At 41.1% G+C, this 25,578-nt stretch overlaps 3 protein-coding genes across 3 annotated transcripts; all 3 read right to left on the bottom strand.

Moving 5' to 3' along the window:
- Window positions 1-311: 311 nt before the first annotated feature.
- LOC110531007 (C-C motif chemokine 20-like) lies at window positions 312-1,811 on the bottom strand. Its single transcript, XM_021614286.2, has 4 exons — window positions 1,648-1,811; window positions 1,412-1,523; window positions 1,082-1,159; window positions 312-931 (listed from the first exon to the last, which is right to left on the bottom strand). The coding sequence occupies exons 1-4, from the start codon at window positions 1,733-1,735 to the stop codon at window positions 895-897; spliced, it is 315 nt and encodes a 104-aa protein (XP_021469961.2). The 5' UTR covers window positions 1,736-1,811; the 3' UTR covers window positions 312-894.
- A 14,248-nt stretch (window positions 1,812-16,059) lies between these two features.
- LOC110530731 (C-C motif chemokine 20) lies at window positions 16,060-17,892 on the bottom strand. The gene is made up of 4 exons (XM_021613984.2): window positions 17,729-17,892; window positions 17,493-17,604; window positions 17,145-17,222; window positions 16,060-16,994 (listed from the first exon to the last, which is right to left on the bottom strand). Exons 1-4 carry the CDS (start codon window positions 17,814-17,816, stop codon window positions 16,958-16,960), a joined length of 315 nt encoding a protein of 104 aa, XP_021469659.2. The 5' UTR covers window positions 17,817-17,892; the 3' UTR covers window positions 16,060-16,957.
- Window positions 17,893-23,591: 5,699 nt separating this feature from the next.
- LOC110530730 (C-C motif chemokine 4-like) lies at window positions 23,592-25,076 on the bottom strand. Its single transcript, XM_036986858.1, has 4 exons — window positions 24,895-25,076; window positions 24,637-24,751; window positions 24,397-24,474; window positions 23,592-24,156 (listed from the first exon to the last, which is right to left on the bottom strand). Exons 1-4 carry the CDS (start codon window positions 24,980-24,982, stop codon window positions 24,120-24,122), a joined length of 318 nt encoding a protein of 105 aa, XP_036842753.1. The 5' UTR covers window positions 24,983-25,076; the 3' UTR covers window positions 23,592-24,119.
- Window positions 25,077-25,578: the final 502 nt, after the last annotated feature.

The raw sequence follows: 25,578 nt of genomic DNA on the forward strand, positions 1-25,578 counted from the left end.
TGCTTCATCAGTTAGTATCTGTCATTGTGCTGTCCCAAAACAAGTAACCTTTAATTAACTAGGCAAGTCAGTTAAGAACAAATTCTTATTTACAATGACGGCCTGCACCGGCCAAACCTGGACGACGCTGAGCCAATTGTGCGCCTCCCTATGGGACTCCCAATCAAGGCCGGTTGTGATACAGCCTGGATTCAAACCAGGGTGTCTGTAGTGACGCCTCAAGCACTGAGATGCAGTGTCTTAGACCGCTGTGGCACTCAGGAGCCCCACTCATACCACACAAGATGAAGACACAAAAGAAGTGAGAATTCTTAGTAAAATATACATTATTTATTATAGATAAAATGTAACAGTAACTGTTAAATATAACAGATGTGATCAATGATCTGATCATACACAAGACCTTTATGAATAAAAGGGTTAAAACATGTGATTTCTGATGCTCATACAACAAGATTATAACATTAAACTCTGCCAACACAGATGATTTCATATACAAATAGGTTATGCAAAATAATAAACTGAGAGGTTCCAGCCCTGAATGCTGATTGGCTGACAGCTGTAGTATGTCAGACCATATACTATCGGTATGACAATAAATAATATTTGTACTGCTCTAATTATGTTTGTAACCAGTTTATAATAGCAATAAGGCTCCTCAGGGGTTTGTCATATGTGGCCAATATACCACGGCTAAGGGCTGTGTCCAGGTGCTCCGCGTTGTTTATATTCTTCATTTATTATCCTTTTCAGCACAGAAAAATGTCTGATAAAATTCAGGTAGTTGGATAAATCTAGAGATAGCAGGATTCCAGCATGTTTGCATTCTCCTCCGTCAATGAAGATAGCAACACAAACTCTTCGTCCCGTGTACCCTTGTGATGAACACTATTCCTATGACCTTTTCTTGTTCAATCGTTCCGCTCTCTCCCTGTAGAGAAGAAATAAAGTTATGTCATCCATTTCTTATACCATCGTTTTACCTAATATCCTTATGATAAACCCTACACACACTGTCAGTATAATTCAATTCCATGGAGCCAAATAATTTTATCCTGAATAAATATGAATGAATTCTTACCTCAGCTTGCGAACAGCTTTCATAACCCAGCCCTTGGTGGGATCCACACATTGGAATCTCCCTCTGAAAGTTTGGAAACTGGAAGAGAACATGTTGAGGAGACAACATCAGTCAATCATCAGTGCTTTATAGGCTTACATCTCTATAACATCACAATGCAATATCACATCGCAAATGAATCAATGCAAATAATATCAAGTTATCAAATTGTTTTACTTCTGTTGTACAATTATTTTATACTTAATGATATACTTAAATTGAAGAAATAATACATGTGTTACAATTAATATTATCATTTTACTTGCAAATAGGCCTTCCAGAGTCACTCACATGATAGCATCAATGTTGCACCCGTCAATCACTGTCTGTATGGAAAAGCCAAGGATGTGATGCATGTCCATCCTACCCTGGGAGTAACTCGTACAACAGCCTCTAGGAAAACCTATTGAGCAAAAAGACAAGAAACGTTATCTTGTATGGCAATTAAAAAACACCATTTGCAAAAAACAAGGAGAGAGGGAGACAGACAGACGGACTGAGACAAAACTTTCACATCCAATATTGACCTTGTTTAGCTGCAGAAACCTCAGCAGCAAACAGCCCCACAGCCAGGAGCACGAGCAGCACAACAACAGGGGCTCTGATCTGGGCCATCTCTTCTTCTGTGGTGCTGTGATGTGATGAGCTGCTGTCTTCAGACAAAGAGCTTCAGTGGCTGTGTGAGGTCCTATTCCTCACCAGAGCCATATATATACTCCTGGTAGAGGTAGAGGCTTATTCTCTGAGAGGTGAAATGGACTTTCCTACCCACGCCCTAAAACCAAAGTTCCACGGCAGAATTTCCCCATCACATTCCCCAATGAACAAAAAAGGGAAACAAGATTCTTGAACAAAACAAGAGGGAGACTGTTTGAACAACTTTTACATGTTTATTTATATACAGCATTTATTCTGAGCTGATTGAAATGCACGACAATATTAGTGTACCTAAATGATTGTACCTTTGTTGAAGTCTCCTGGGTTAAGAAATACATTTTTGGATCATGTTAAGTGAGTTTGTGTTTTATATTATATCTCAGTATTTCATTATTCTGGTGCTGGGAACCCAAAGGGTTTAGTTTTGCCCCAAATGCTACATACCTGATTCCACTAATTACCTCATCATCAAAACCCTGCTCAGACGATGCATGCATCAACCAATGGTTGTGTGGCACGTCATCGACCGTGCTGTCAAGCATCAGATTGCTAATAGAAAATTAGAACATACTTAAAATACCTATCCAGGCATTGTAAGATCTAGCATGCATCAGCAACGCCTAGGCAGAGGAACACTCCCAATGATTAGTGGAATCAGGTGTCTAGTGCTACGGCAATAACAGAAAAGTGCACACCTTTTGGGTCCCCATTAAGAAACACCGTTCTATCCTATGATCCTATATGAACTAGTTATAAATACAAGGAGTGTAGGGTGAATTACATGCCAACCACTGTACCTCAATTGAACAATATATCAATTCTACAGTATAATGTCCTTTAACCCTCATAACCAAAGGATGTGGGAGATGTGTCAATCAAATAAAAACCTTTGTATTTTTATTCAGACAGAGAATAACTGTGGTCTGAAATCAATAGCCTGTTTACGCACCCATTCATCAATCTAAGTGACAGTAAATAAAATCCCCAGCAAAATACGTCAGTTTAAATTAGAGATATCAGATTTTTGAATGAGATGCTTCTCAATCCACCACATCCACATATGCAGTGAAAGATGTCAGACCATGAGAATTCCCCAAAATCTGTCTTCTCACAAAAACGTCTGTAGCATCTGAATGGTTCTCCGGATCTCTGTTTTGATCTACGCCCCCCACAAGTAACACTGATGTGTCAACTTCTGTCTGTAGTGTCTGAACCGTTTGGACTAGAAACTAATACTCTACTAATACCACACTGACTCTCACCAACACGATGGTGTTCTCCGTTTTTCTCTACGAGCCCCACAAGTGTCACGGGACTCGTCTGAAGGTACCAACACAAATGAATAGACGTATGGAGGTAGTTTTGTGCCAACAAAAACATGGGGATAAATATGTATCCCAAAAAACCTAAATATTTCCTGTGTTCTTATATCTCCTATAAAAAGGACAGACACTTCAAAACCTGATTCCTTATGATTTATCTTTTTACTGTCTTTTCTTGTGATTTATGAATGTGTTATTCAATGCTTTCTGTTGGGTATAGTAGCAAAGGAAAATTGCAACATTTTATTAATTATTTTTGATACCTAAAGGGGTCCTAAAATTCAACATCAAATAGCTAAATGATCCATGGTGTGACCATCTGAAGACAATTCCATATGTTAGATTAGTAGAACACCCTCCCACCCCCGAAATGGCTCAGACTTTTAGAGGTTTTAACACCTTTGCTGTGGTTATGTGTGTATGTGTAACCATGTACCCACATCAGTGAAACCACCACAGATCATATCATAGAACATACTGTATGTACAGTTATCAGATGTATCATTTGGTCTAGGAGGAAACACAGTGCATTGTGCGCCACACAAAGGAGGCTGATGGAAGGAGCTATAGGAGGACGGGCTCATTCTAATGGCCAAAATGGAATTGATGAAATGGTCCCAAACACATCAAACACATGGAAACAACGTGTTTCACTCTTTTCCATTGATTCCATTCCAGCCATTACAATGAGCCTGTCCTCCTAAAGCCCCTCTCACCAGCCTCCTCTAGCGCCACAGTGATAAAGTCTATTGAGTCAAACCATGGAACTGCCCCTGTTTATGTCCTATGAAGCTATGAAAGGACACATTTGGGGTGGTGATATTTATTTTAAAAATATGTGATGAGTTAGATATGAACCAAACCAGAGAATCACCACAGAACCAGTAAAGAACTTTAATTTCACCATAGGGTGTTGCACTGAGGATGAGCAAGAACTTTTCTTACAAGACGTATGACAACAATGATGACATAATGACCCCAGAGCTCTGAGTTGTAATTCCTAATTCTACAGCTCTGACTGATGGTCAACATTCTATATTAGAGGAACACTCGTCTAACCTGTTGAGCAGGGAATTTCAAATGGCGAATGTGAAGGGGAACTTTCAGGTGTGACTTTGTTTGGGTAGTAAATACACACAGCAGGGAAATACAAGAGTAATTAAATCTCCTATCTGATCAATCTAATTGTCATGTCTGTGTGCGTGTCTGTGTCTGTGTGTGACTGAGACATCGTTCACTGAAGTGCATGGATGTGGGCTGTTACGTGTAGGTTGTCTTGATAATATGGTTATTTTCTAGGTCAGAGGAAAACAGAATGTGTTGAGGCCTCAACTCAAATGGGGAAAAGTGTTTCCGTGACAACTAAACAGGTCATCATAAACGGGTTTTAACAGTTCCTCTTCAGTTGTTACATCATAACTGTCCCTGTTACAACCACAACTTTTTCTCCCTTGAGTTTGTCACAATGCATTAATCGGGACATTATCATGTTTTAATGAATATTGAGACATTTAACACATTGGTGCTGTTTCTTTGCAATGTATAACCTCACACAACTACCATGTGAAACCTGGGACAGAGTGGGAGGATCCTCTACATTCACAGAACAATTGAAGACCACTTCAATGAGCTGAAGAGATGAGTAAAAGTTTAACTCTCTCACCCACTGATACTTGTTTAATATAATATAGAACTCAAAGGATTCCTGCAATTCAGAAGTTCATGTTTCATATCATTAGCTCTTATTACAGTAAGATGAGATACATGGAAAAGTACAGTGTCTTAAGTTATTACACCCCTTGATTTTTTCCACATTTTGTTGTGTTACAGCCTGAAATTAAAATAGATAAAAATTGAGACTGTGTGTCACTGGACTAGACAATATACCCCAGCAAATTCTCATCAAATGAATAGAAAAGGAGTCAATAAGTATTCAACCCCTTTGTTATGGCCAGCCTAAATAAGTTCAGGAGTAAAAATTGTCTTAACTCATAATTATTGCACACAGTGAGTCCATGCAACTTATCAAGTTTAAGGTAAGACCCAGGCGCAGACAGCGTCAAAGTAAATAAAGTTGTACTCGAACAGGGGCAGGCAAAAGGACAGGTCAAGGGCAGAGGTCAGATTCCAGGTAGGTGGGGCAAAGGTACAGGACAGCAGGCAGGCTCAGGTCAGGGCAGGCAGGTCAAAACCGGGAAACTAGAATGCAGGGATTATAGCAAAGACAGGAGCAAGGGGAAAAACACTGGTAGGTTTGAACGAACAAAAACAACTGGCAACAGACAGAACTCAGGTATAAATACACAGGGGATAATGGGGAAGATGGGCGACACCTGGAGGAGGGTGGAGACAATCACAAAGACAGGTGAAACAGATCAGGGTGTGACAATCGTGTTCAACCTGATTTTTGAATGACTACCTCATCTCTGTACCCCACACATACAATTATGTTTAAGGCCCCTCAGTTGAATTGTGAAATTCAAACACAGATTTAACTACAAAGACCAGGGAGGTTTTCCAATGCCTCCCAAGGAAGAGCTCCTATTAGTAGATGGGTCAAAATAAAATAAAAAAAAAACAGACATTGAATATCCCTTTGAGCATGGTGATGTTATTAATTACAATTTGGATGGTGTATCAATACTACAAAGATACAGGCGTCCTTCCTAACTCAGTTTCTGGAGAGGACGGAAACCACTCAGGGATTTCACCATGAGGCAAATAGTGACTTTAAAAAAGTTAGAGTTGAATAATGGCTGTGAAAGGAGAAAACTGAGGATGAATCAACATTGTAGTTACTCCACAATACTAACCTGTAAGGACAGACGCTGGGAGACGGGAAGCAAGTACAGGGAGTGAATATTTAATCAGTAATGGACATGAAACAAAACAAGGCCAGCGTCTGGACAAGAGGAACACAATCACATCAATGCTGAAAGGGGAAGAAACTGAGGAAGTGACAGATATAGGGGAGACAGTCAATAAGGTAATAGAGTCCAGGTGAGTCCCAATAAGTGCTGATGCACGTAACGATGGTGACAGGTGTGCATAATGATGGGGGGCAGGCATGACATAACCTACATGACCTCAATGAAAAGAAGGAAGCCTGTACAGAATAAAAATATTCCAAAACATGCCTCCAGTTTGCAAGAAGGTACTGAAGTAAAACTGCAAAAGATGCTTCAAAGAAATTAACTTTATGTCTTGAATACGAAGCGTTATAAGAGAACCTGGTCCAGTCTGCTTTCCAACAGACACTGGGAGACAAATTCACCTTTCAGCAGGACAATACTCTAAAACACAAGGCCAAATATACACTGGAGTTGTTTACCAAGATGACATTGAATGTTCCTGAGTGGCCTAGATACAGTTTTGACTTAAATAACATTCAAAATCTATGGCAAGACTTGAAAATGGCTGTCTAGCAATGATCAACAACCAACTTGACAGAGCTTGAAGAATATTGTACAATCCATGTGTGCAAAGCTCTTATAAATTTACCCAGAAAGAGTCACAGCTGTAATCACTGCCAAATGTAATTTGTGTGAATACTTATGTAATATTAGATATTTCTGTATCTCATTTTCAATACAATTGTAAAACACTTTTTTTGTTAGAAGTTTGAATTGTTAGATATTACTTGTTAGATATTGCTGCACTGTCGGAACTAGAAGCACAAGCTACACTCGCAATAACATCTGCTAACCATGTGTATGTGACCAATAACATCTGCTAACCATGTGTATGTGACCAATAACATCTGCTAACCATGTGTATGTGACCAATAACATCTGCTAACCATGTGTATGTGACCAATAACATCTGCTAACCATGTGTATGTGACCAATAACATCTGCTAACCATGTGTATGTGACCAATAACATCTGCTAACCATGTGTATGTGACCAATAACATCTGCTAACCATGTGTATGTGACCAATAACATCTGCTATCCAGGTGTATGTGACCAATAACATCTGCTATCCAGGTGTATGTGACCAATAACATCTGCTAACCATGTGTATGTGACCAATAACATCTGCTAACCATGTGTATGTGACCAATAACATCTGCTAACCATGTGTATGTGACCAATAACATCTGCTAACCATGTGTATGTGACCAATAACATCTGCTAACCATGTGTATGTGACCAATAACATCTGCTAACCATGTGTATGTGACCAATAACATCTGCTATCCAGGTGTATGTGACCAATAACATCTGCTAACCATGTGCATGTGACCAATAACATCTGCTAACCATGTGCATGTGACCAATAACATCTGCTAACCAGGTGTATGTGACCAATAACATCTGCTAACCATGTGTATGTGACCAATAACATCTGCTAACCATGTGTATGTGACCAATAACATCTGCTAACCAGGTGTATGTGACCAATAACATCTGCTAACCATGTGTATGTGACCAATAACATCTGCTAACCATGTGTATGTGACCAATAACATCTGCTAACCATGTGTATGTGACCAATAACATCTGCTAACCATGTGTATGTGACCAATAACATCTGCTAACCAGGTGTATGTGACCAATAACATCTGCTAACCATGTGTATGTGACCAATAACATCTGCTAACCATGTGTATGTGACCAATAACATCTGCTAACCATGTGTATGTGACCAATAACATCTGCTAACCATGTGTATGTGACCAATAACATCTGCTAACCATGTGTATGTGACCAATAACATCTGCTAACCATGTGTATGTGACCAATAACATCTGCTAACCATGTGTATGTGACCAATAACATCTGCTAACCATGTGTATGTGACCAATAACATCTGCTAACCAGGTGTATGTGACCAATAACATCTGCTAACCAGGTGTATGTGACCAATAACATCTGCTAACCAGGTGTATGTGACCAATAACATCTGCTAACCAGGTGTATGTGACCAATAACATCTGCTAACCAGGTGTATGTGACCAATAACATCTGCTAACCATGTGTATGTGACCAATAACATCTGCTAACCATGTGTATGTGACCAATAACATCTGCTAACCATGTGTATGTGACCAATAACATCTGCTAACCATGTGTATGTGACCAATAACATCTGCTAACCAGGTGTATGTGACCAATAACATCTGCTAACCAGGTGTATGTGACCAATAACATCTGCTAACCAGGTGTATGCGACCAATAACATCTGCTAACCATGTGCATGTGACCCTTAACATCTGCTAACCATGTGTATGTGACCAATAACATCTGCTAACCATGTGTATGTGACCAATAACATCTGCTAACCATGTGTATGTGACCAATAACATCTGCTAACCATGTGTATGTGACCAATAACATCTGCTAACCAGGTGTATGTGACCAATAACATCTGCTAACCAGGTGTATGTGACCAATAACATCTGCTAACCAGGTGTATGTGACCAATAACATCTGCTAACCATGTGTATGTGACCAATAACATCTGCTATCCAGGTGTATGTGACCAATAACATCTGCTAACCAGGTGTATGTGACCAATAACATCTGCTAACCATGTGCATGTGACCAATAACATCTGCTAACCATGTGCATGTGACCAATAACATCTGCTAACCAGGTGTATGTGACCAATAACATCTGCTAACCATGTGTATGTGACCAATAACATCTGCTAACCATGTGTATGTGACCAATAACATCTGCTAACCATGTGTATGTGACCAATAACATCTGCTAACCATGTGTATGTGACCAATAACATCTGCTAACCAGGTGTATGTGACCAATAACATCTGCTAACCAGGTGTATGTGACCAATAACATCTGCTAACCAGGTGTATGTGACCAATAACATCTGCTAACCATGTGTATGTGACCAATAACATCTGCTATCCAGGTGTATGTGACCAATAACATCTGCTAACCAGGTGTATGTGACCAATAACATCTGCTAACCATGTGCATGTGACCAATAACATCTGCTAACCATGTGCATGTGACCAATAACATCTGCTAACCAGGTGTATGTGACCAATAACATCTGCTAACCATGTGTATGTGACCATTAACATCTGCTAACCATGTGTATGTGACCAATAACATCTGCTATCCAGGTGTATGTGACCAATAACATCTGCTAACCATGTGTATGTGACCAATAACATCTGCTAACCATGTGTATGTGACCAATAACATCTGCTATCCAGGTGTATGTGACCAATAACATCTGCTAACCAGGTGTATGTGACCAATAACATCTGCTAACCATGTGTATGTGACCAATAACATCTGCTAACCATGTGTATGTGACCAATACATTTTGCTTTGGATTTGATTTGAATCACTTTTGGCAGCTATTACAGCGGTGAATTTTTCCGGGTCCCTAAGAGCTTTGCACAGCTGGATTTTACAATATTTGTCCATTATTCCTTTAAATATTCTTCAGCCTCTGGTAAGTTGGTTGTTGATCATTGCTAGACAGTCATTTTGAAGTCTTGTCATAGATTTTCACGTGATTTAAGTCCAAACTGTAACTAGGCCCCTCAGGAACATTCACTATAACTCCTACATACAGTAGGCCTTCTAATCACAACGGACTAAATGTGTTTGAATTGAACAATCAAACTTCTTTTGAAGGCTACTTGTACATTACATCACATCATCCCAACGTTATGTAATACTCTATTATACAATGATAACATCTCCCTTAGAATTTTGCTGACATGCATTTTTTTTAACCTTAATTTAACTAGGCAAGTCAGTTAAGAACAATTTCTTATTTTCAATGACGGCCAAGGAACAGTGGGTTAACTGCCTTGTTCAGGGGCAGAATGACAGATTTGTACCTCGTCAGCTCAGGGATTTGAACTTGCAACCTTTCAAATACTAGCCCAATGCTCTAACCACTAGGCTACCCTGCCACATCATTGTATAGTTGCCGTAAATTCTTAATCCGGGCCCAGAGTGGAAGGGAGTTTACCAAGGTACCAACAATGTGACCTATGTGTCAAACTTCCCTGACGACCCAAATACATGTCAAGACTGAAGTTTCCACCTTGTTCCACAACCGCTGGGTCTGCGGTCCAGAAAAGGGCATCATATTTCCAACTGAGAAAGTATTTAAACTAGAATTCCAGATCATTGGATCAGATAATCTAGGAATCTCATTCTGAGGAGAGAGTTCCAGGTATCTGTTGAACTTCACTGCCTGCCTCGACCTCTGAACCTGACAAGATGGTAAAGCTTGTTGTGACTCTCTCTACTCTGCTGCTGCTGTTGTTGGCACTGATGACTCTGGGTGAAACTAGTAAATAGGACAGGAACTGTCATCTAATGTGCTGTTTGCTACCATCAGTGTCAAAGCAAATCAAATCAAAGTTTATTTGTTACGTTCGCCGAATACACCTTTTTGAAATGCTTACTTACAAGCCCTGATCAACAGTGCAATTTTTCAGTAAAAAATAGGTATTAGGTGAACAATAGATACGTAAAGAAATAAAAATATCAGTAAAGACAGTGAATAATAACAGTAGTGACGCTATAACAGTAAAAAGGCTATAAACAGTAGGAAGGCTGTATACAGTATAGAGTCTATATACAGTAGCGAGGCTATATACAGACACTGGTTAGTCAGGCCAATTGAGGTAGTATGTACATAAATGTATAGTTAAAGTGACTATGCATATATGATAAACAGAGAGTAGCAGCAGCGTAAAAGAGGGGTTGGGGAGGAGACAATGTGAAGAGTCCGGGTGGCCATTTGATTACTTGTTCAGGAGTCTTATGGCTTGGGGGTAAAAGCCCCCCTCCAAAGGAGCGGACTCCGGCCGCAAACCTGAACCTATAGGGGAGAGTCCGGGTGGGCATCTACTCTCGGTGGGGACTCCGGTGCGGGACGCAGACCCTGCTCCGCTTGAGGCCCCGCCCACTTCGGTGGCGCCTCTCGTGCAGGGATAGTCGCCGGGACCTCCGGACCGTAGATCGTCGCCAGAGGCTCTGGACTGGGAACCCTCGCTGAAGGCTCTGGACTGGGAGCCCTTGCCGAAGGCTCCGGACTGGGAACCCTCACCGCAGGCTCCAGACTGATGACCGTCGCCAGAGGCGCCGAACTGGGGATCGTCGCCGGAGGCTCTGGACTGGGGACTGTCGCCGGAGGCTCCGGACTGGGGACCGTCGCCGGAGGCTCTGGACTGGGGACCGTCGCCGTAGGCTCCGGACTGGGGACCGTTGCCGGAGGCTCTGGACTGGGGACCGTCGTCGGAGACTCCGGAATGGGGACCGTTGCTGGAGGCTCCTTTTCCTGGATCATCACTGCAGGCTTCGTGCCATGGATCATCACTACAGGCTCCGGGCCATGGATCATCACTGGAGGCTTCGTGCCATGGATCATCACTGGAGGCTTCGTGCCATGGATCATCACTACAGGCTCCGGGCCATGGATCATCACTGGAGGTTTCGTGCCATGGATCATCACTGCAGGCTCCGGGCCATGGATCATCACTGGAGGCTTCGTGCCATGGATCATCACTGGAGGCTTCGGGCCATGGATCATCACTGGAGGCTTCGTGCCATGGATCATCACTGGAGGCTTTGTACATGGAGCCGGAACAGGTCTCATCGGACTGAGGAGACGTACTAGAAGCCTGGTGCGTGGAACTGGAACAGGTCTCACGGACTGGGGAGATGAACTGGACGCCTGGTGCGTGGAGCAGGCACCGGATACACTGGGCAGTGGAGGCGCACTGGAGGTCTCGAGCGTGGAGCTGGCACAACCAGTCGTGGCTGGATGCTTACTTTCGGGGTGCTGGCACAGGACGCACTGGGCAGTGAAGGCGCACCGGAGACACAGTACACAGAGCCGGCGCAGGATATCCTGGGCCGAAGAGACGCACCGGAGACCAGGAGCGCTGAGCCGACACCATCCGACCTGGCTGAATGCCCACTCTAGCACGGCAAATGCGAGGAGCTGGCACAGAGCGCACCGCTGTGGTTTTAGCCTGCAATATGGGTTCCGTTATAATCACAGACAATATTTTGACAGTTTTGGAAACTTTAGAGTGTTTTCTATCCTAATCTGACAATTATATGCATATTCTAGATTCTGGGCCTGAGAAATAGGCAGACCATGTTGCTCTCAATTACGAGAGGGCCAAGGTTTGAGACCAGACTGCTGAATCTTTTAACCATCCCACGTGGTTAAACTCTTAGACTATCGATACCGGCAGAATAAGAACAAGTCTTTGATATAAATTACTAGTCTGCAGCTAGGAATTCGGTATAATTGAACGGGAAAATCGACAACCGCCGAAAACATCTATTCTATAACGACCTGAATGAATGTCACTCTGAACTACCCATTCTAACCACGCCAGAGAGAGAGAGAGAGGTCGGACACTCTCCAACAGATCAAACTTTTTAACAGAGATCCCGACGACACACTGAGCGGAAATATATATATTGATTGCAATTGTTCCCGAATGTGTGAGCGTTCATGTGCAAAGGATTAGCATTTCAATTGTTATAATTATCAACTATGTGTTGTCTTATCTCAGTCGACCCCCACTTCCCTTTTGTCTAACAAGCCGCCATGCCTATTTAGCCCACTAGGGCACATTCCCTATAATTTCTTGAAACCACATTTACTTTGTTTGTTTGTGTGTGCACTTCTGTGATTGTTTAGTTAGTTAATAAATAAATGATTTAAGACAATTGATGTATGGATGACTCATAGTGAAGACGGGGTTCGTGCAGATAACAAACAATTTACGACATTTGGAATGAGACTAACATAAAATAAATAAGTAATTATTCTGAAGACTAATTGATCAGATATTAAAATATCTGAAAAGTTATATTAGGAAAATTATAACTTTGTAATCTGAATATTTTCATTTCCCCCTGACTTCCTAGTTAATTCCATTTGCCTGATTAGTTAATCACGAAATGCTAATTACAGAGAATCTTTGATAAAAACTAAAAGTCTTCAGTTAATGATAGTAAAAACACGACACCTCTCATGGTGTAGTGTCCTCTACAGTTACTACATCCACCCACTGGTGACCTCTCATGGTGTATTGTCCTCCACAGTTACTATACGATATTTTCTCTGTCTGTCTGCTTCATCAGTTAGTATCTGTCATTTTGCTGTCCAAAAAAAGTAACCTTTATTTAACTAGGCAAGTCAGAACCTGTTAAGGATATGGCAGACATACGCCCCCTTTGGAGAGATTGGGTACCCCTAGTAAACTGGAAAAAAAATCTGTCAAAAAATGCTAATATATGCAAATAAAAATTATTATTGGATAGAAAACACTCTAAAGATTCTAAAACCGTTGGAATTATGTCTGTAAGTATAGCAGAACTCACAGGGCAGGCATTCTTCCAAACTAGTTTTTGTGGCCATGAAAGTTGGAGCAACTTTGACGTCATGGCCCCCACCCTTCCCAACCAGTTATGATTCTGGGGACACTTTCTACCTCTTCCGCTAGATGTCCTCTTTCAGTAGAGCTTTGAATCGTTCACTTTCTACCTCTTCCGCTAGATGTCCTCTTTCAGTAGAGCTTTGAATCGTTCAAATCCCGCGAGAATTGACCCTATGGGAGTGAAATTAGTGCGTGCCACGAGAGAATAGGCTGTGCGTATGGGCGCGAATTGGTCCCAGCCATTCCTTTGTTCCAGCACTCAAGAGAAGGGCAGACGATGGCCGATTGAATTGAAGTTTGTTTTGCGTGTCTAAAACATCATAAAGCTTGCTTCTGCACTTAGTTTGACCTGTTTAGTCGACATATAATATGTAATTTTGAAGTTTTGATGCGCAACTTTTCCGGACCAGAGGAGGTTTTGGGTGCATTTCAGCTGATGTTATTAGCAGTAGCTAATACAAAGACGCAAGACTTGAAACCAAACGATGTATTGGGTAAGTATGAAGCCTTCCAGAACATTCTGAACGAAGACCATCGAAGGTAAGGGAATATTTATGCTTAAATCTGTGTTTCTGTTGACTCCAACATTACGTAGAAATGTAGCTTGGAACTGAGCGCTGTCTCAGCATATGGAATAGTGTGCGATTTCTGTAACGTTAAAAATAAATCTAACACAGCGGTTGCATAAAGAAGCAGTGTATCTTTCTAACTATATGTAGAACATGTATATTTAGTCAAAGTTTATGATGTCTATTTACGTTATCTTGCCGCGCTACATAGATTTCCTGCGGGCATTTTTGAGTAATTTCTGAACGTGAACTCACTGTAAATGGACATTTATGGATATAAATGGCATATTATTGAAAAAAAAAAATAGGTACTGTGTAACATGTCATATTACTGTCATCTGATGAAGATTTTCAAAAGGTTAGTGAGCGATTTATTTTTTAATCCTGCGTTTGTTGATTGCATGTTTTGGCTATTCAAATGAGCTGTGTCTGGTGGTGGTTTTACATATATATGTGCTATGTTTTCGCCGTAAAACATTTTAGAAATCTGACTTGCTGGCTAGATGAACAAGGTGTTTATCTTTCATTTGAGCTATTGGACTTGTTAATGTGTGGAGGTTAAATATTTTTAAGAATATTTTTGCGTTCCATGCGCCACCGTTTCAGCTGAACGTGGGAGGGTTGATTCCCAATTGGGAACCAGTATCGTAGACAGGTTAAACCTCTTTGGGATAGGCGGGACGCAAATGTCTCAACTGGCCAATTGCCAGGGAAAATGCAGAGCGCCAGATTCAAATAAAATACTATGAAATTCAAACTTTCATTAATTCACACATGTAGATACTCAATTAAAGCTACACTCGTTGTGAATCCAGCCAACCTGTCAGATTTTAAAAATGCTTTTTGGCGAAAGCATAAGAAGCTATTATCTTATAGCCTGCACCATCTGCACCAGCAGTAAACAAAGGAGTAAGCATATTTCAACCCTGCAGGCGCTACACAAAACGCTGAAATAAAATATAAAACATGCATTACCTTTGACAAGCTTCTTTTGTTGGCACTCCAATATGTCCCATAAATATCACAATTGGTCCTTTTGTTCGATTAATTCCGTCCATATATATCCAAAATCTCCATTTATAAAGCGCATTTGATCCAGAAAAAAACATCTTACAAAAAACGCAACGTCACTACAAAATATTTCAAACGTTGCCTATAAACTTTGCCAAACTATTTCAAACTACTTTTGTAATACAAATTTAGGTATTTTTAAACGTTAATAATCGATCAAATTGTAGTCGGGTCTTTCTGTGTTCAATACAGGAATGAAAACAAACCAGCGCTGCTTTTCACGTCTTGCACAACTCACAAAAGTGTCCCTAGTTCCGAGTTGGCCTACTTCTTCATTGCACAAAGGAATAACCTCAACCAAATTCCAAAGACTGGTGAAATCCAGGGGAAGCGGTAGGAACTGAAAACAGGTACCTATGAAATATCCCTTGGCAAAGACAACTCAGGGAACGGAGAGGGCTAAAAAAAATAACTAATCTGAGCAGTTAGTCCTCTGGGTTTTGCCTGCTACATAAGTTCTGGTATACTTACAGACATGATTCAACAGTTTTAGAAACTTCAGAGTGTTTTCTATCCAAATCTATGAATAATATGCATATCTTATATTCTTGGCATGAGTAGCAGGAAGTTGAAATTGGGCACGCTATTTATCCAAAAGTGAAAATTCTGCCCCCTAGCCCAAAGAGGTTTTAAGAACAAATTCTTATTTGTAATGACGGCCTAAACCGGCCAAACCTGGACGATGCTGGGCCAATTGTGCGCCGCCCTATGGGACTCCCAATCACGGCCGGTTGTGATACAGCCTGGATTCAGACCAGGGATGTCTGTAGTGACACCTCAAGCACTGAGATGCAGTGCCTTAGACCGCTGTGGCACTCAGGAGCCCCCCTCATACCACACAAGATGAATACACAAAAGAAGTGAGAATTCTTAGTAAAATATATGATTTATTATAGATATAAAATGTAACAGTAACTGTTAAATATAACAGATGTGATCAATGATCTGATCATACACAAGACCTTTATGAATAAAAGGGTTAAAACATGTGATTTCTGATGCTCATACAACAAGATTATACCATTAAACTCTGCCAACACAGATGATTTCACATACAATGTGATAAAATGCTGGGTTCGTTGTCTGAGTCAGGCTCAGGACACAGGTTTGAGAAAACACAAAAGACTTTACTCAAAATATTCAAAACTGGAATATCTCCAACAAGGAAACATAACGTATAGAGAAAAACCCTCCAACACACACGGTAACACAAAACAATCACGGATGAAACAGAAAGGTAGACGAGAGGGTAAATAAGGAACATAATAAGGGAATAGAAATCAGGTGTGTGTAGTCAAGACAAAACAAAAGGAAAAAGGAAACATGGATCGGTGATGACTAGAAAGCCGGTGACGCCGACCGCCAAACGCCGCCCCAACAAGGAGAGGAGCCGACCTCAGCCGAAGTCATGACATACAAATAGGTTATGTAAAATAATAAACTAGGTGGTTCCAGCCCTGAATGATGATTGGCTGACAACTGTAGTATGTCAGACCCTATACTATCGGTATGACAATAAATAATATTTTTACTGCTCTAATTATGTTTGTAACCAGTTTATAATAGCAATAAGGCTCCTCAGGGGTTTGTCATATGTGGCCAATATACCACGGCTAAGGGCTGTGTCCAGGTGCTCCGCGTTGTTTATATTCTTCATTTATTATCCTTTTCAGCACAGAGAAATGTCTGATAAAATTCAGGTAGTTGGATAAACTTAGAGATAGCAGGGTTCCAGCATGTTTGCATTCTCCTCCGTCAATGAAGATAGCAACACAAACTCTTCGTCCCGTGTACCCTTGTGATGAACACTATTCCTATGACCTTTTCTTGTTCAATCGTTCCGCTCTCTCCCTGTAGAGAAGAAATAAAGTTATGTCATCCATTTCTTATACGATCGTTTTACCTAATATCCTTATGATAAACCCTACACACACTGTCAGTATAATTCAATTCCAAGGAGCCAAATCATTTTATCCTGAATAAATATGAATGAATTCTTACCTCAGCTTGCGAACAGCTTTCATAACCCAGTCCTTGGTGGGATCCACACATTGGAATCTCCCTCTGACAGTGTGGAAACTGGAAGAGAACATGTTGAGGAGAAAACATCAGTCAATCATCAGTGCTTTATAGGCTTACATCTCTATAACATCACAATGCAATATCACATCGCAAATGAAGCAATGCAAATAACATCAAGTTATCAAATTGTTTTACTTCTGTTGTACAATTATGTTATACTTAATGATATACTTAAATTGAAGAAATAATACATGTGTTACAATTAATATTATCATTTTACTTGCAATTTGTCCCAGTTCTACTGTTAGGCCTTCCAGAGTCACTCACATGATAGCATCAATGTTGCACCCGTCAATCACTGTCTGTATGGAAAAGCCAAGGATGAGACGAATGTCCATCCTACCCTGGGAGTAACTCGTACAACAGCCTCTAGGAAAACCTATTGAGCAAAAAGACAAGAAACGTTATCTTGTATGGCAATTAAAAAACACCATTTGCAAAAAACAAGGAGAGAGGGAGACAGACAGACGGACTGAGACAAAACTTTCACATCCAATATTGACCTTGTTTAGCTGCAGAAACCTCAGCAGCAAACAGCCCCACAGCCAGGAGCACGAGCAGCACAACAACAGGGGCTCTGATCTGGGCCATCTCTTCTTCTGTGGTGCTGTGATGTGATGAGCTGCTGTCTTCAGACAAAGAGCTTCAGTGGCTGTGTGAGGTCCTATTCCTCACCAGAGCCATATATATACTCCTGGTGCAGGTAGAGGCTTATTCTCTGAGAGGTGAAATGGACTTTCCTACCCACGCCCTAAAACCAAAGTTCCACGGCAGAATTTCCCCATCACATTCCCCAATGAACAAAAAAGGGAAACAAGATTCTTGAACGGAACAAGAGGGAGGATGTCTGAACAACTTTGACATGTTTATTTATATACAGCATTTATTCTGAGCTGATTGAAATGCACGACAATATTAGTGTACCTAAATGATTGTACCTTTGTTGAAGTCTCCTGGGTTAAGAAATACATTTTTGGATTATGTTAAGTGAGTTTGTGTTTTATATTATATCTCAGTATTTCATTATTCTGGTGCTGGGGACCCAAAGGGTTTAGTTTTGCCCCAAATGCTACATACCTGATTCCACTAATTACCTCATCATCAAAACCCTGCTCAGACGTTGCATGCATCAACCAATGGTTGTGTGTCATCGGCCGTGCTGTCAAGCACCAGATTGCTAATAGAACATGTGGTTAGTTCATACTTAAAATACCTATCCAGGCATTGTAAGATCTAGCATGCATCAGCAACGCCTAGGCAGAGGAACACTCCCAATGATTAGTGGAATCAGGTGTCTAGTGCTACGGCAATAACATAAAAGTGCACACCTTTTGGGTCCCCATTAAGAAACACCGTTCTATCCTATGATCCTATATGAACTAGTTATAAATACAAGGAGTGTAGGGTGAATTACATGCCAACCACTGTACCTCAATTGAACAATATATCAATTCTACAGTATAATGTCCTTTAACCCTCATAACCAAAGGATGTGGGAGATGTGTCAATCAAATAAAAACCTTTGTATTTTTATTCAGACAGAGAATAACTGTGGTCTGAAATCAATAGCCTGTTTACGCACCCATTCATCAATCTAAGTGACAGTAAATAAAATCCCCAGCAAAATACGTCAGTTTAAATGAGAGATATCAGATTTTTGAATGAGATGCTTCTCAATCCACCACATCCACATATGCAGTGAAAGATGTCAGACCATGAGAATTCCCCAAAATCTGTCTTCTCACAAAAACGTCTGTAGCGTCTGAATGGTTCTCCAGATCTCTGTTTTGATCTACGTCCCCCACAAGTAACACTGATGTGTCAACTTCTTTCTGTAGTGTCTGAACCGTTTGGACTAGAAACTAATACTCCACTAATACCACACTGACTCTCACCAACACAATGGTTTTCTCCGTCCAACGCTCTAACCACTAGGCTACCCTGCCGCCCCTATAGGCAGAGTGACTCCACCTCAAGAGTTGTATTTGGCGAAAGGCTCGGCATACGCATCTCAAGCTCAAACTCAACTCAAACTCAAGCTCACTGGCTATCATTCTGGTAAATGAGAAATAAGTGCACTTAGGCTATCCGGAAGGCCAAAGGTAGTTACTTTAAGGAGAAGTTCTCTCTCTGTGGGTCTAACCCCAAAAAGTTCTGGAAAATGTTTCAAGACCAGGAGAATAAACCCTCCTCCTCCCAGCTGCCCATTGATAATGTGGCTGTTACTGACAAGAAGCACATGGCTGAGCTCTATAATCACCACTTCAAGTCATGATTCCTCAATTTAATTCTCAATTTACATCAACAACATAGCTCAGGCAGTAGGAAGCTCTCTCATCCATTTATATGCAGATGATACAGTCTTATACTCAGCTGGCCCCTCCCCGGATTTTGTGCTAAATGCTCTACAACAAAGCTTTCTTAGTGTCCAACAAGCTTTCTCTATCCTTAACCTTGTTCTGAACACCTCCAAAACAAAGGTCTGGTTTGGTAAGGGGAATGCCCTTCTCCCCACAGGTGTTATTACTACCTCTGAGGGTTTAGAGCTGGAGGTAGTCACATCATACAAGTACTTGGGAGTATGGCTAGACTGTGCACTGTCCTTCTCTCAGCACATATCAAAGCTGCAGGCTAAGGTTAAATCTAGACTTGGTTTCCTGTATCGTAATCCCTCATCTTTCACTCCAGCTTCCAAAATAACCCTGATTCAGATGACCATCCTACCCATGCTAGATTACGGAGACATCATTTATAGATCGACAGATAAGGGTGCTCTCGAGCAACTAGATGTTCTTTACCATTCGGCGATCACATTTTCCACCAATGCTCCTTATAGGACACATCACTGCACTCTATACTCCTCTGTAAACTGGTCATCTCTGTATACCCGTCGCAAGACACACTGGTTGATGTTATTTATAAAAGCCTCTTAGGCCTTACTCCCAACTATCTGAGATATCTACTGCAGCCCTCATCCTCCACATACAACACCCGTTCTGCCAGTCACATTCTGTTAAATGTGCCCAAAGCACACACATCCCTGGGTCGCTCCTCTTTTCAGTTCGCTGCAGCTAGCGACTGGAACGAGCTGCAACAAACACTCAAACTGGACTGATTTATCTCAATCTCTTCATTCAAAGTCTCCATCATGGACACTCTTACTGACAGTTGTGGCTGCTTTGTGTGATGTATTGTTGTCTCTACCTTCTTGACCTTTGTGCTGTTGTCTGTGCCCAATAATGTTTGTACCCTGTTTTGTGCTGCTGCCATGTTGTGTTGCTACCATGTTGTTGTTGTGTTGTGTTGCTACCATGCTGTGCTGTCATGTGTTGATGCCTTGCTATGTTGTTGTCTTAGGTCTCTGTTTATGTAGTGTTGTGTTGTCTCTCTCGTTATTGGTGTGATTTGTCCTATATTTACATTGTATTTATTTTATTTCTTTAATCCCAGGCCACCGTCCCCGCAGGAGGCCTTTTGCCTTTTGGTAGTCCGTCATTGAAAATAACTGAATTGCCTAGTTAAATAAAGGTTAAATGAATTACAGTTGGATTTTCTAAAGTTTGAAAGGTTCTGCTGCCCTCTAGTTGCTAGAGTGAGACTTACACTAGATAGGAGTGGGAACATCAGAGCCCTGTACTAAGAATCAGGTTTGAGGAGTTTGCGAGGTAACTTTGTTCAACTATGAGTTCAAATCCTTAAAATAATAAGTTATTTAGAACCTGGTTCAAGGAGAACCCTTTTGGGTTCCATGTACGACCCTTTCCACAGAGGGTTCAACATGGAACCCAAAATGGATCTATGTGGAAATAAAAAAGGGTTCTCCCCGGAACCAAAAAGGGTTCTCCTACGGGGACAGCCGATGAGCCGTTTTGGAACCAATTTTTCTAAGAGGGTACTTACCCATCTAACTGCCTTTCAGATTGATTGAAGTGGGAAAACACATGATGATCTACATCACACCGGGTCAATGAACAGCCCCCCTCGCCCCAAACCTCAAACCCCTGGCGGTTAGAGAGAGAGAGATAGGGCAGGGGAAGGGGGAGAGAGAGGCAGAGAGAGGAGGGAGAGAGAGAGACAGGGGAGAGAGGGAGAGGGAGAGGGAGTAAGAAAGAGAGAGAGATTGAGAGAGAGAGGGAGTAGAGTTGGGGAGAGAGGGGAGAGAAAGAGAGATGGTTAGGGGGGAGAGATCAGGGAGAGAAAGAGAGGGAGGAAGAGTGGGAGAGAGGGAAAAGGAGGTAGAGAGAGAGATGGGGAGAGAGGGAAGGAAAGAGATGGAGATAGGGATGACGAGAGAGAGAGGAAGAGAGCATTTCAACCAGCATGTTTGGCTGCATGTCTGTTATGGTTGAGTTGACACACCGGGTCAATAACAGTTGTAATGAGTTTTGGTTCATGTTTCTGAATTGTGATTTCCATCTCTATCTGAGATGCAGAGTACATGGTGTTATCATACCTCAGACGTTTGATATTCCTATTTAATTGTCCAATGGACTAGGCCTAACAAATATATTCGGTTTAGCAAATATGAAGATAACTATGTATTTTCTTCCTGTAAATTGACCAATATATCAATACTAGCTGCACCCAGCCCTATGGCAGTAAATCATTGCATCAGATTTTGCAATTCAATGCAATTGTCACGTCTGCTCCCGCTCCCCCTCCCTGGTGCTCGAAGGCACCAGGCTCCCCAGCATTACGCACTCCTGCCACCGTCAGTACGCACACCTGCCTTTCCCCATTACGCGCATCAACGTATTATTGGACTCACCTGTTTATTACCTCCCCTATATTTGTCAGTTCCCCATCTCTGTTCCCGACTGTATTGTTTGTAGTCTGTCCGTATGTTTCCCGGGTTGCTTGAGGCTGTTGCTCGTTCCTTGTCTGTTCCTATTAAATGTTGACTCCCGGTCACTACTTCTCATCTCCAGCGTCGGCTCTTACAGCATTTGAATATTTCATGACTGTAACAATAGAATAATAACTGAATTATATGAATGAAATCACAACAACAAAGCATGAATACATGCTACTAATAATCTATTGTCAACTTCCCATCTATTTGAAACATTTAGATTTCTTTATCACTGTTCATGTGTTGAACTATTGAATTCTCACGAGATAATAATTTGGTTAAAAATGCAGAATGAGAACTTCCAGAACTGGAGAGAGACAACAGTGTGTGTTGTGACACAGTTTGGAATTTGGGAATTTAACACTGATTGATGACTCAGTGGTGATGTCTTTGGTTCCTCTTGGTTGTGCTACCTTAATAGATTAATATGAATAGCTCTTGTAAATAGTCATATATCTGATTGTTTTGAAAGAATATGCATTTGTCACAACATCAACTCTTTCCTAAAACCTCAAAAAGAACAAGAATCAACAGTTGTATGAAACTCCTGTTGTTAGCCAGGTAGAAGTTATTGTACATTGTATACAACCATCAAGGCCAGGTCTATGTAGATTTCAATGTAATCCAAAAATAACAACTTGGAGCTTAAACACCATAGACATACAAAGTGAATATACTGTATGTTATCTCTACAAGGCCTTTGGAATAGGAGTGTTTTTTAAGAAACTGTGAGAGTGATTCACCCTCTGCTGACTTCTCATGGTGTAGTGTCCTCCACTGTTACTACATCCACCCACTGGTGACCTCTCATGGTGTAGTGTCCTCTACAGCTACTACATCCACCCACTGGTGACCTCTCATGGTGTAGTGTCCTCTACAGTTACTACATCCACCCACTGGTGACCTCTCATGGTGTAGTGTCCTCTACAGTTACTACATCCACCCACTGGTGACCTCTCATGGTGTAGTGTCCTCTACAGTTACTACATCCACCCACTGGTGACCTCTCATGGTGTAGTGTCCTCTACAGTTACTACATCCACCCACTGGTGACCTCTCATGGTGTAGTGTCCTCTACAGTTACTACATCCACCCTCTGGTGACCTCTCATGATGTAGTGTCCTCCACAGTTACTACATCCACCCTCTGGTGACCTCTCATGATGTAGTGTCCTCTACAGTTACTACATCCACCCACTGGTGACCTCTCATGGTGTAGTGTCCTCTACAGTTACTACATCCACCCACTGGTGACCTCTCATGGTGTTGTGTCCTCCATAGTTACTACATCCACCCACTGGTGACCTCTCATGATGTTGTCTCCTCCACAGTTACTACATCCACCCACTGGTGACCTCTCATGATGTTGTCTCCTCCACAGTTACTATTCAATATCTTGTCTCTGTCTCCTTCATCAGTTAGTATCTGTCATTGTACTGTCCAAGGTTCATCTTCCATTCACCACTCATACCACACAAGATGAACACACAAAACAAGTGAGAATTCTTAGGAAAATATATTTATTATAGACATAAAATATTAAAGTAACAGTTTAAAGCAACAGATGTGATCAATGATATGATCATACACAAGACTTTTATGAATAAAATGTTACAGCGTGTGCAATTTCTGATGCCCATAAAACGAGATCAAACCATTCAACTCTGCAATGACAAAGCCTATTTCATATACAAACAGGTTATAGTAAAATATATGACATTTATTATAGACTTAAATTGTAACAGTGACAAAAAGTAACAGTGTTTTCATGAAAAAAAGTTTAAACATTTAGTTTCCTGTCTTACAACGAGATCTTAACCTTATTGCTCATAAAGCATTATATTATAACTACATTTTTTTAATTTGCAAAATATATTCATATAAAATCAGCCCAGAAAATATAGGACTAAGAAGATTTAGGTAGATGGATAGCAGAGGAAACAGGATGGGATATACACTATATACACTGGTTATTAACATGTTCAGCTCCTGACTGTTAAATACACATGTTCTGCTCCTCTGTATCCAGAACCCATCATCGGATTAGGACTGTGATTTGCTGATGTGAACCGCCTTGTCCCTGAAATAGATTAGAAAAATTCAGATTATTTTCAGCTGTTAAGGCCACTCTTATATTTCAATATCTCCAATTTAGAGGTGTATCTGTTGTAAAATCTGAAACAGGTTCAATGTGTCTACATTCAGGAGTACAATCTTTGTTTGTACCATTCATAATAAACAACTATATTCTAAATCCCTTTTAATATTCAAGTGTAAATAGTATAACAGTTGTAATGTTATTTATGAGAGTCATTCTTACCTCAGTCGGTTGACATGTTGGATCACCGAGCTCTGGGAAGGGTCTGCACACAAATCTTTCCCATTTTTAGTGTGGAATCTGGAAGAGACACATACAAAACTGTAAGTCTCACATACAAAACACTCTGTTTTCACTGCATTGTTAACCCATATTTCTATTCAACTATAATTACACTATAATGTATTTTTCTGTAAAGAATCCTGAACCTCAATTCAAAGATAAATAATCAAAGATACTCACATGATGGCAGGGATTCTGCAGATTTCAGTCGTGGTCTGTAGGGTATATCCTACGATAACTTCAAAAGGTATTTCCCCACCAGTATAACTTTGACAGCAGAATCGTCTACGACGTGCTGTAAAAAATGAACAAATTGTCAATTAAAGAGGACTCTTGATGAAGACTAAATATTACTCTAATTGTCCAACAGTTTAGTTCAGTGTTCCAGTAATAACACAGACAGACGGACTGAGACAACTTTCACAGCAGAATATTGACCTTGTTTAGCTGCAGAAGCCTCAGTAGTGAACAGCCCCACAGCCAGGAGCACGAGCAGCACAATAACAGGGGCTCTGATCTGGGCCATCTCTTCTTCTGTGGTGCTGTGATGTGATGAGCTGCTGTCTTGTCTTCAGACAGAGAGCTTCAGTGGCTGTGTGAGGTCCTACTCCTCACCAGAGCCATATATATACTCCTGGTGCAGGTAGAGGCTTATTCTCTGAGAGGGAGAAATTGACTTTCCTACCCACGCCCTAAAACCAAAGTTCCACGGCAGAATTTCCCCACCACATTCCCCAATGAACAAAAAAGGGAAACAAGATTCTTGAACGGAACAAGAGGGAGACTGTTTGAACAACTTTGACATGTTTATTTACATACAGCATTTATTGTGAGCTGATTGAAATGCACAACAATATTAGTGTACCTAAATGATTGTACCTTTGTTGAAGTCTCCTGGGTTAAGGAATACATTTTTGGACTATGTTAAGTGAGTTTGTGTTTTATATTATATCTCAGTATTTCATTATTCTGGTGCTGGGAACCCAAAGGGTTTAGTTTTGCCCCAAACGCTACATACCTGATTCCACTAATTACCTCATCATCAAAACCCTGCTCAGACGTTGCATGCATCAACCAATGGTTGTGTGGGATGTCATCGACCGTGCTGACAAGCATCAGATT

The sequence above is a fragment of the Oncorhynchus mykiss genome, chromosome 8, assembly GCF_013265735.2.
Source record: "Oncorhynchus mykiss isolate Arlee chromosome 8, USDA_OmykA_1.1, whole genome shotgun sequence".
Classification (NCBI taxonomy): Eukaryota; Metazoa; Chordata; class Actinopteri; order Salmoniformes; family Salmonidae; genus Oncorhynchus; species Oncorhynchus mykiss.